This window comes from Suillus subalutaceus (genome assembly GCF_016647625.1).
Source record: "Suillus subalutaceus strain FC151 chromosome Unknown DFJ58scaffold_14, whole genome shotgun sequence".
Taxonomy (NCBI): domain Eukaryota; kingdom Fungi; phylum Basidiomycota; class Agaricomycetes; order Boletales; family Suillaceae; genus Suillus; species Suillus subalutaceus.
In genome coordinates this window covers 48559-59438 of record NW_024540263.1, presented here as the reverse complement: position 1 = coordinate 59438, position 10880 = coordinate 48559, and the positions used below count along the sequence as shown (strand labels likewise).

Genomic DNA, 10880 nt, shown 5'->3' with positions numbered 1-10880 from the left:
GGAACTCCGGTCCAGCTCTAATAAACTTCCTTACTTGAGATGAGGCTTGATGGTCATGGAGCATAGCTGAGCTCGCACTATCACTACCACAATGTCTACCCTACCGGACGACACGCTACGAAAGGTGTGTATATGATCAATATTCCTCGTGTACTGTCAGATTACTTGACTGGTCATTTGGCAGATCTTGGTCCAGATTCAACAGACCGCCGTCCAGTCACAGCGTGCTCTTAATATTTCTAGACAGCAATCTGCCTCAAAAGATCGAGAGCGGAGAATTCTCCAGCTTACCATTGATGAGATCCAAAGCATCGAAGGAGATGTCAACTTGTACAAGGGCGTTGGTAAAATGTGCGTTTAGATGGGTTCTACAACGGGACCAATGTTCAACTCGTCGTTAAAGGTTTATGATGGTTCCCCGGAAAACGATGGAGCAAGAATTCAAAACCCAGGAGAAGGAGCTGACAGATGACATCAATAACTTGAATAAGAAGGTAAATCGCTCAGTTGGCATGCAAGGATGAACCCAACCTATTATGTGTCAGGCAAAATATCTCGAAAAGCAATTTAACGATGCACAATCTCAGCTGCGCGACATTGTACGTCTCATTATTTGCTTAGCCATCACATCGGGGTTCACTTGTTATTTTGTATTCAGTTCCACCATAGCCCGAAGCAATGAGACCTCATGTAACAGTTATCCAGCATCCACTACTGTAATATCAACGGATCCGACTGTACAACGTAACGCATGATATGAGTCCTGCAAGTACCTGAGTGTTCGACAGTCGCATTTTATGTATCGGCACCACCGGAAGTCACAGTCCGAATTCCTTCCCGCCTTGGTTTCCCCTAGGCGGAGCATAGACGAAGGAAGTCAGTTTCATCCCTCAATGTCCATTTATATTCAGGTTTTCTATATTCAATCGTCCCTTGTTATTCCCACCACAGCTGGAGGCCGGAGCGGTCTGCTGCCAAGCTTGGGCACAAAGCAACCCAGTATTGTGGCTTAACTCCGTGCCACGTATCACCTACCAATCATCATACTGTCGCAAGGGCTTGCGGTGATATTAGTGATTATACAAGGACTTATGGCGTATTTTTCGCGTTGATCCGGCTCGTTGTCTTGGTCCTCTCGACTAGTTTGTTCATGACATGGCCCTCAGGGATTTACTAACTACAATCAACCCGTTCTCGTCTCATCAGGAAACAAACGATGATAACGAAGAATTCAAGCTTCCAAGCATGGCGTCCCTGGTCATCATGCTGGTAATGAATTTCCTTCTTCAAGTAAGACATCTGCATAGGACGTTGCAAAGGTCACTCACATGGTCTGCTCCGGCCCATATAGGTATCATTTTCATCATCGTTTCATCAGCAAACGAATATGCAGAGTACTTGGGAGGAAATGCTACTTTCTCTGGTGTTGTCATCGGCATACCAACCGGCTTCGCTGTGCTTTCTTTGATTCCTTTGACGCAGTGCGATAAAGGTACATTCAGGTCTATTCCTCGCGCTGGATGCTTTTTAAAACCTCGTCCTGTCACAGGGTTGTACAAAATGCCTCTTCATATCAGTTGCTGCTTTGCCATTATAGGCCACGTCGCTTACGCTGTTGCGTATCGGGCCAACTTCTTATACCTGATTCTGATTGGCCGGTGCCTTACCGGTGTATCATTTACTATGTTCATGTACTGCAAGCGGTACTGTACGGACCCTCGAATTATTGGAATCAGACGAAGGACGACCCTCGCTGGCTGGCAGGTCGTCTGCCAAGGTTTGGGCCTGAGCCTTGGTCCATTCCTTGGTGGATTGTTGTATAAGATCGGGTTCTCGAACTCAATCTTCAACGGTTATACAAGTCCGGGGTGGATCATGGCTGGAATCTATGCTGGCTTCTGGGTCTTGGTCACACAATATTTTGAGGACATCCCTCAACCACCACCTATGACCATGATGGAGTTGTCTCTCCCCGTAGCGAAAGGTCTCGAGATAGAGCATTGTCCGAACTATTCATCAGCACCTGCCACAAGCCTTCCCTTGCCCATTGACGAATCATTCAGAGCACAACTCTCGCTGATCACACTGTCCCAGTGGGGTGTCATTATATGCATGTGCTGGTTCTCGATGGTCTGCTTCTTTATCTTAGGCTCCTGGGAAGCCAACTTGCCTGTATTTGGAGCTGCCACTGCGAACCTCCGCTGGTCTCCGTTTGATGCAGGAAATTTTATTGCCCTTGGTGGAATAATATGCTTCCCCTTCCTCCTCGCCAACATCCTAGCTGCGCGTCGGATACAAGATCGCAAACTCCTCGCTTTCGGGACGACTGTCGGCCTTGCAGGGCTTACCACTTTTCTTTCCATCCTTTACACCGACACAGTCAATTACAGCTCACTGTTTGCATGTTGGTGCACCGTGGCGCTCGGGTTTAATATCGCAACTGCAATTACCCTTAGTCTCCTCAGCAAGCAGCTCCCGCCCTACTGGAACGGACGCACTTCGATCGTGATCCAATGTAGTAATTTCACTGGTCGCGTGACCGGCACAATCTGGGGTGGTTCGGGCGTTTCAGTTGGGATGATGAACTTTGTAATATTGGAGATTGTTATGGTTGGTATTGGAGTTATTCTATTTACAACGTTGTGGAACAAGCTGAAGACGAAGAACGGATGATGTGCCCAGGGAAAGCACATTTTCTGGTACTTTGCACTCCAGGTCCGAGTCTATAGAGCCCTACCAATATAACGCAATTAACTACAAATTTACGGCAGTCGTTAGTAAGTAGCTTCATCTGCAAAACGACGAAATGAACGCTTAACTTACGCGCGTTACGAACATTTACGAACGCTTACGACTTCACTAGCGAACTCATGCGATTGGTGGAAGTATATGTGTATCTCAGTTCTGACAAAATTTCCAAGATAAGCCGTTTAGATTAAGATTATCATGTCTAGATAACTATGTAGCCACATCAAGATAATCTAGCAATCAACGAGCTCCCGCGCGAAGAAGTTGAAACAATCTATTCCATCTAGCTAACAACGCTGGATTGCTCCTAATGTTAACACGAATGAAATTGATGAGTTTCGTATATATGGCGTGAAAACTAGCGTAAGTGAAATCAATTTGCTTGAATACACCAGTGGCAAACTCCTGCAAGCTGCAACATGCAGCCGTTGCAGACATCGCCATGATGTTGTCAAGGCTACTGTCTGAGTAGATAAACTTGTCATAGCCATCACAAAAGGCGGCACGGTCTGCGATCTGGATTATCCCTTCGTGCTCGAACGGGTACCGGACCTCTCTACCATCTTCAAGCTGACAATCGTCTCGTCATCCTCTGAATGATAGAAACTGTGAAATGGTATGTACTCTCACCGGATCACCAAATATGTAGTTAAGGCTATTGTTGCTGATGAAGAAATCAACAGTCGACTTATTGTGATTCGCCTGGACTGCAGGGTCTGTCCAAATTGACATTTGAAGCCTGTAAAGATTGCCAACGAGGTCCTGTGCGCAGTGCTTGAATCGATTTAGTATCGTTGACATGGGCGTGATAACGGTCTTGTACAACATAGATAAGTTTTCGTTGATCCATAGTTCAATCGAGTGATCTAGCCGTTAAGTAGTTCTAGTACTATCGATCTTGTATTAATGACAGTACTCACCTTCCGTGATGACAGACAAACATGCACTGCTGAGCGCGGTACGTACTACGGTTAAGCGACTGGAGGAATCGTGAAATCCGCATGTATTCAATGTTTCAGTGATCACATATTCCTTCGCGTCCTTGACAATAATTTTCGACTGCGCTTTGTCGACCACAGGTACTGTGGCAGGGGCATGCTCGCGCACCGTACGGGCTGATACAGAGGATCGAGGGGTGCTAGTACTAGTAGTAGCAATTGGTGTGATCTCCAAATTTGTAGCGAGTGACTCTCTCGGGGGTCTAAGCGGAGGGAGGTGGAATCGTCGAGCAGTCGTTTTTTGTATCCCTGTCGTAACATCTCTCTAAAGGTATGGTTAGTGACAACTCAAAGTACAAAAATGTAGGGCCTACATAAACGACACCATCAGTGTATTCTTGGCGGGATTTCTCTGCACCGCGAAGAGGCATGTATGTATATACCATACGAAACCGAGACGGTTCAAACATTTGATGGACTCGGTCAGGCCCCGAAGCGTGGGGTGCTGTCCTGGTGAGGTGCAATTCCCTTGGTAAAGGCACATCATCCTGGTAGTTAGGCGGCATCGAGCTGTAGCCGTCGTGCGAGAAAATGGGGTGATAATGGATGTGAGGGGGTAATTCCGGTGTGTCCATTGACTCTGGTGTCTCTGACGTACACCCGAGTTGATCTGTCGATGAATGCCCTGCGATATTCAGTCCTGCTTGTCGAACAATAGGGACATCCTATCATGTTGCTGTGAGTCAGTGTACTAAGAGATAGATCCCAAATTACTCACCCGTACAATCCTGCGTCTAGACGGTGCATTTTGGCGAGAGGACATGGTGGTCAAGTGCAGAACAATCGATCAATCAATAATCAGTACTCAGTGTCCATAATAGTAAAAGGCATGAAACAAAGTTTACGAAGCGCTACATTCAAGGTAATATGGTTCTACAAACAACAAACAAAGACGTCAACATATCAAATAGTCGAAAGCCAAAGAAACATGTTCGCATATGTACTACCACCTTACAGCTATCCAATCCTATCATTCAAGCTACATCCTATAAATAAATGAGCGCATGCTGCCACATGCATCAGCAAACTACCGGTTTTGGATACAAGATTCCCACAGCGACACAACTAGCACAGCCCCACAGTGGTACAGCGCACAGAGCGCACAGAGTGACAGTGCGGCACAGTCTCGCACAGTGCACAGGGTCAGGCGATAAAATGTGATGTAAATTATAGATTAATATCAATATCTTGCTGGTCTTCATCAAAACACGAGATCTCGGAGAATGCATTTCACAGCGTGACAACTTATATTCATTTAATAAAGTACTTCAACAGATAGCTAAAATATAAAATGTGCAATGCGTATATGTATTGACAATCATGTACACAGTACAAGGCTATGGTCACAATGCAACATCCAACAGACAGATATTCTAATCAGCTGTACTCATCAGCGACTGCATACCGATTTTAAGAACGAATTCGCTTACATGACTTGATGGTGGATTTTGGACGAGGAGACCAAAGTGACCGCTCTGAGCAGACAAACCCGCACCTCACCACGAGAGCGCGTGTGCGCCCTACATTAGCTTCCGCATCTCCAAAATTTCTCTTTGCCCTCTTCGCTCGAAGTCGTAGGTGGTGTTTGCGCATGCGAAATTGATGAAGAAGCCGCTCAGCAAGGTCCTTCTCGAGACGTCGAACTTCGAGATCAGCTCGTGCCATCTCGAGCAGGTAAGATGCTTCCTCTGAAGTCTCCGGCATTGAGTCCATGTAAGCGTCAAATGGTTCATTTGGGTAGCGGCGTATGTACTGTAGATAAAACTGATTCAAGGCAAGTGTTAGAATCCAGCCCATAACTCACCATATTATACACTTCCGAGGAGTCAGATGTATCATCTGAGATGTCGGAAGGAGTTACAGAATCTGAGATTTGTTGGCCTCGACATAGCGAATACGGGGATTGAGATGATTGAGATGGTGAGGCATAGCTTGAACGACACTTCGACATTGTAGTTACAGTTTGCGTCGTCCCGGAAATTGCCGGGACAATATTGAATCCAAATGAGTTCAATGACTTACTTCGCACCTTCGATATGCGCTGCCCCTCCTGCAGCAAGCGTTTTAAGAATGAGGGACGCTTTCTGCAACACCTGAATCAGCCTTCTTCTCACTGTTACAAGTGGGATGGTAACCTAGTTCGCATCTTAAGACCAGCACAAGCTCCAAGTCCTCAATTTCCTCTCCACAACGACACGGACCCGACCTTTGACCCGGAGTATATGGACCATGGAGTTGATGCAGACACTGGAGCGGAGTATGAGTCTTCAGGCTCGCAGGCAGATTACGGTGAAGAAGTGGAGTTTTATGACGGTGCAGGCAAGACGTGGGGTGTTGGGAAGACTTTCATGGACCAATTCAACGAGGATGAATATGCTGCAGAGAGGGAGCAAAACCAATACTTTCCTTTCGCTAGCAAACCGGACTGGGAGATGGCATCGTATATTCTTCGGTCCGATCTTAGCATGGCCGAAATCGACGAGTACCTCAATCTTGAATTTGTGAGTTCATCTATCCTCTAAATTTCTTCGTCTAAACTTATGTTCAGACCAAAACACTCCCGTTGTCATTTCGCTCTTCGCGAGAACTCCGAGGACGTGTTGAATTGCTCCCAGCTCCCCCTCAATGGAAGTATCAAAAAATCACTACCGAGTTTCCAACGACAAAAACCCTTCAAATATTTTATCGGGACGCAATCGAGTGCTTGCAGTCACTTCTCAGTCACCCACTGTTGGCCGCCAGCTTTGATTTCATCCCATGCAAGGTTTACAAGTCTGCCGAACGTGCGGTTCGAGTTTATCATGGTTTCATGACAGGCGATCATGCTTGGAACCTTCAGGTAAGGTCTCGTGTCTTGATTCCTCGTTCTGTATAACTAACAAGACCACAGAAAGACCTACCTGAAGGTGCATCCCTCCTTGGTGTAGTCCTCTCCTCGGACAAGACCAAGGTCAGCAACATCGCTGGCAACCGTTACGCGCATCCACTTCTTGTTAGTCTCGCCAATATTGATCCTGGAGTGCGTGCCAAAGGCTCCTTACATGCATATATCCCACTTGCTTTGCTTCCTGTTGCAAAGTTCTTGCACAGGAACAAGCGCATGCATGGGGTTCTCGCAGACCGTTTACTTCACCAATGTATCGACCTCGTTGTTGAGCCATTGAAGCAGGCTGCCCGTCTTGGCGTTATGATGAGTGATCCACGGGGTTTTAGCAGGTATTGCTTCACCCCCCTCGTTGCTTATGTCGCAGATACTCCGGAGGAACTTGTAATTGCATGCACCACTATGAACTCATCGCCTGTCACTATGGCTACCCGTGAAGACTTTGGAGACCCAATCCGACACCCTCCTCGTGATGGATCATCAACCCTTGCCAACATTGCAGCGATTATAACATCTATCTCACCTTCCGATCTCATCCCGTTCTTCGAGGCATGCAAACGCTACAATCTAAACGGTGTTGACTTGCCATTCTGGAGGAATTGGCTTACCGCAAATCCTTCCTCCTTCCTCACTCCAGAACTACTTCACCATCTCCATAAAATGTTCTGGGACCATGATCGTCTCTGGTGCACAACAGTGGTTGGCTCGCAGGAAATTGATTTTCGTTTTGCGCTCCTCCAGGTGTGCACTGGTTACCGTGCATTCAAGGAGGGAATCTCCGCTTTGAAGCAAGCCACCGGGCGAGACCATCGCAACGTTCAACGGTATATCGTTGGCGTGATTGCTGGTGCTGCCCCTGCTGACTTCATATCTGCTATTCGGGCCCTCATGGAGTTTAGATACCTCGCTCAAGCCCCGCATTTCACCGACAAGCAAGTGGTAGATTTAGACCGCTGTCTTAAAGTCTTTCATCGGTTCAAACAGTCTATCGTTGACGCTGCTGCTCGGCGGGGGAAAGGGGGTGGGGATAAGCCATGGGCGATTCCAAAGCTCGAGCTGCTGCAGGGGGTAGTGCCCAGTATTTGTTCACACGGCGCTGTCATGCAGTGGTCTGCAGACCCCACTGAACATGCGCACATCAAGGTTGTGAAGGAGCCAGCGAGGGCAGGGAACAATCACGACTACGACGCGCAAGTGTGTCGCCACCCTCGATCGTCGTGATAAGGTGGAGCGTTTTGACCTCGCACTCCAGATGCGTGCACAGGAGGACCACGAAAGGGACGAAGACAACGAGGGTGGTCTTGTCCAGCATTTTGTCAAGGACTACTTTGCTTGCGCGCGCGACCTCATTAATGGTGTTCATCCTCAAGCTCCCCGTCCCTATCGAACATTCTCCACCTCAATTAACGCTTACCATCTCAGCTATGACCCCACGCACACGAAAATGACAGTGGATAAGGCTGCTGAAAACTTCTCTCTTCCTGACCTCCGTCCCGCAGTCTCCGATTATCTTGACCAGGTTGATGCGCATGTTGATCACTTCGCTGTTGGTGGGAGGCGCCATGCCCACCCTGGCTGCCCCCTCCCCTTTGAACGCATTCAAGTATGGTGCAAGATACGGACACAATCAAAATCTTTTCACGACCCTGCACAGCTTGAGCCCGCGCAAACGCTACATGCTCAACCACCCTCCAGTGCCTGGCCATACGGCCGATATGACTCTGTCATCGTTAGTTCAGGCAACACGCACAAGTGGCCAAAAAGTGGACTGGATGGTATGTTTTTATGTCTATACCGTCACGCTACTGATGTTGACAAACGCAGGACACTTTGTTGCTCACCTTTGCTTGATTTTTCGTCCCATCACGACACTCTCATATTCCGAATCATATCTTGCATATGTTGAACGTTTGGATGTTGTGACTCTCAACGATTCTACGGGTATGTATATTCTCAGGCGTGCTCGACGAGCGAATAATGACCGGATTGGCGATGTCATCCCAATAACTCAGATTGTGGCACCCGTCCATCTCATCCCGCGTTTTGGTCCAAAAGCCGATCCGCGACTGACGATGCAAAGCAGCATTAACCATGCCACAGAGTTTTACCTGAATAAATTCTGGAATAAGGAGCTTTTCTTTGCGCTTCATGTGACTAGTAGATAAGCTCTTAGCATTAGACAGATAGGGGTATTCACTAGAATGGTGGTTTTTTTCATTGGCCCTTGTTTTTAGCCCATCGTGAGAGTCGCTGCGGCATAGCACCCAAACCATGTAGGCTGACACGTCAGTTACAGTTTCTTTGTTCCTTGAAGTCTTTTAATGGCTGCGGTCTTTGGAGACTTTGGAGGAGATGCATACTACTATACAGCTCGTAACTCCAGAGGCAAAAAACCCGGATCCGATACGAAAAACGAACCAACGACTCCAGGGATGCCAGTGTTATCCACGACATCTTCATGGATCTCCAACAGATCAAAACGACGTGGCCCTAAGACAGAGACCCCGCGTTCTGCAGATGTGACTTGTATGCTGACGGATCACTTAATCTCAGCATAGATTGCTTACTTTACATATTTATAGGTAAATCATCAAACACCCCAGCAGTGGTGCCAGAGACTGAAACTGTAGCAACCGCCAAGTCCGAAGCCGACACTGCAGTCGTGCATGATCAGGTTTTGGGTATCACACATGTTATCGCTGCAAACCCAGGTAAGGGTGCTGGTCAACTAAATATTATTGTTTCTCATAGTTCGCTACTAGATGGGTGCCACAAGCAACTCGTAGATGCTCTTCGGCAGGTATGGGTGGAACCTGTATGCTTTATCAATGTCTCTGCCGAAAATCATGCCCGTGTTTTGGAGCACATGGACGCTCTCACATTTTCTAACTATCACACAAAGTACGTCATATATAAATTCAGTCAAACATTTTTCTTATGTCGATGTTGTTGTAGGATGTCATATTTTCCTCACAGGATGATTCTCATCATATACTCTCCGCTCCCTGTCCATGAAGAAACAACATCTGAGATGTCGTTCACGATCTCACATGCTCTTCACAGCATTCAGTACAACCGAACCCTCTTGAAGACCTCCGTCTTAACCAATAGTCGGATGTACTCCGAACACCTCTTCACTATACCCGACATGCAGGTGACCATGAAACCCACAACCACGACAGCCGCTGAGACGCAACTTCTCTGGATGGCCGAATCTGGATTCACTCAGTCTCGGGTTGCCATCATGACGAAAATGGAGGATACTCTTCTATCGCACGAAGAGCTCCTCCTCATTCTTATGATCTTGGTCAAAGAAAGGAAGAAATATGCCTCCCCCGCAGCAAACTCCGTTACTTGGAATCAGACACGTGAAGAGGGATCGGTGCGGACTTACAGTGAGTTCGCACCTGAACGCACTTCCGACAAGTTATTTGGGCCAGTAATAGCAATGGGGCATGAGTGGATTGATATTGAGTCTGTCGATTATTTTGTGTGGGTGAAGTCTGGGGATCAGCGGATTGACTTGGCTGCTCCTCCCACGGCGCACGGCGTGAGTCTAATGTTGCAATGATAAGAATATTTATGCTGACAAGTAGTATCTTTGCAGACACTTTTTCCGAATATTGACATGGACAATGTGACTGACGCATTGAACCATGGCTTGGATCTCGTGAAAGCCACGATGAGCAGCACCCTTGACTTAATCGAACCCAGCGTAAATCATAGGCATCTCCTCACTCCCAGTGCACTTACATTCAATTGGGAGCTTGACAGTTCCTCCATGTCAGTTGCCGTTTATGAAACTGCCCACGCCCGCTACTGTGATTGGTACTGTCGCCAATTCTCTGGTACGAAACGTCGTCGTGTGGACAATCCTACCACAGATGAGAATACCAGGCCCTCGATCAGGAGGGCATTATCCTCTGGACATGTCCAGGTGGACAACCAAGAGAACGCCAAATCTTCAATCAGCTCTGCATACGTCTCCGACACAAGCGACGAGACTGTTTCCTCCTCGGAACTAGCAACACCTGGAACCGAGTCTTCCTCTGGACTGAGTAGTGATGATTCAAATGTCTAGGTCTTGGTGAGGGGGATGGAACTTGGCTCCCTGTAGACGTATATCTTTCACTGCTCACTACACTTTCATCATGACCATTTTGTTCTATTTTCTTGTTGTACCTAGTACCCCAGCGCCATTTTCCGCACTACCGCGCGGAGTTTCAAATAAGTAGTACTTACTAGTACAT

The 10880-nt window shown here is 47.4% G+C and overlaps 6 protein-coding genes across 6 annotated transcripts; 4 read left to right on the top strand and 2 right to left on the bottom strand.

The window, feature by feature from the left end:
* The first annotated feature begins 45 nt into the window (after positions 1-45).
* Positions 46-912, top strand: DFJ58DRAFT_767120 (Prefoldin). The gene is made up of 5 exons (XM_041388844.1): positions 46-124; positions 185-351; positions 404-494; positions 546-599; positions 659-912. The coding sequence occupies exons 1-5, from the start codon at positions 92-94 to the stop codon at positions 680-682; spliced, it is 369 nt and encodes a 122-aa protein (XP_041248250.1). The 5' UTR covers positions 46-91; the 3' UTR covers positions 683-912.
* Positions 913-1155: 243 nt separating this feature from the next.
* DFJ58DRAFT_697988 (major facilitator superfamily domain-containing protein) lies at positions 1156-2738 on the top strand (the record flags this gene model as incomplete). The annotated part of the gene is made up of 2 exons (XM_041383515.1): positions 1156-1492; positions 1550-2738. The coding sequence occupies 2 exons, from the start codon at positions 1156-1158 to the stop codon at positions 2671-2673; spliced, it is 1461 nt and encodes a 486-aa protein (XP_041248249.1). The 3' UTR covers positions 2674-2738.
* A 250-nt stretch (positions 2739-2988) lies between these two features.
* DFJ58DRAFT_723500 (uncharacterized protein) lies at positions 2989-4509 on the bottom strand (the record flags this gene model as incomplete). The annotated part of the gene is made up of 5 exons (XM_041385013.1): positions 2989-3318; positions 3379-3614; positions 3669-4011; positions 4061-4411; positions 4465-4509. The coding sequence occupies 5 exons, from the start codon at positions 4507-4509 to the stop codon at positions 2989-2991; spliced, it is 1305 nt and encodes a 434-aa protein (XP_041248248.1).
* Positions 4510-5156: 647 nt separating this feature from the next.
* Positions 5157-5697, bottom strand: DFJ58DRAFT_723499 (uncharacterized protein; the record flags this gene model as incomplete). The annotated part of the gene is made up of 2 exons (XM_041385012.1): positions 5157-5498; positions 5551-5697. The coding sequence occupies 2 exons, from the start codon at positions 5695-5697 to the stop codon at positions 5157-5159; spliced, it is 489 nt and encodes a 162-aa protein (XP_041248247.1).
* Positions 5698-5782: 85 nt separating this feature from the next.
* On the top strand, positions 5783-8795 carry DFJ58DRAFT_723498 (uncharacterized protein; the record flags this gene model as incomplete). Its single annotated transcript, XM_041385011.1, has 6 exons — positions 5783-6247; positions 6295-6585; positions 6637-7824; positions 7883-8233; positions 8285-8405; positions 8455-8795. 6 exons carry the CDS (start codon positions 5783-5785, stop codon positions 8793-8795), a joined length of 2757 nt encoding a protein of 918 aa, XP_041248246.1.
* A 788-nt stretch (positions 8796-9583) lies between these two features.
* Positions 9584-10504, top strand: DFJ58DRAFT_627243 (uncharacterized protein; the record flags this gene model as incomplete). The annotated part of the gene is made up of 2 exons (XM_041381134.1): positions 9584-10180; positions 10238-10504. Coding segments are annotated over 2 exons (864 nt in total), but the record flags the coding sequence as incomplete, so codon positions are not given.
* Between the last annotated feature and the right edge of the window lie 376 nt (positions 10505-10880).

Bases quoted from the DNA above. Each gene is read 5' to 3' on its own strand.
- DFJ58DRAFT_767120 (XM_041388844.1), top strand. From the start codon at position 92: ATGTCTACCCTACCGGACGACACGCTACGAAAG. The intron at 125-184 runs GTGTGTATATGA...GTCATTTGGCAG, and splicing joins CGGACGACACGCTACGAAAG to ATCTTGGTCCAGATTCAACA. The intron at 600-658 runs GTACGTCTCATT...TTTTGTATTCAG, and splicing joins AATCTCAGCTGCGCGACATT to TTCCACCATAGCCCGAAGCA.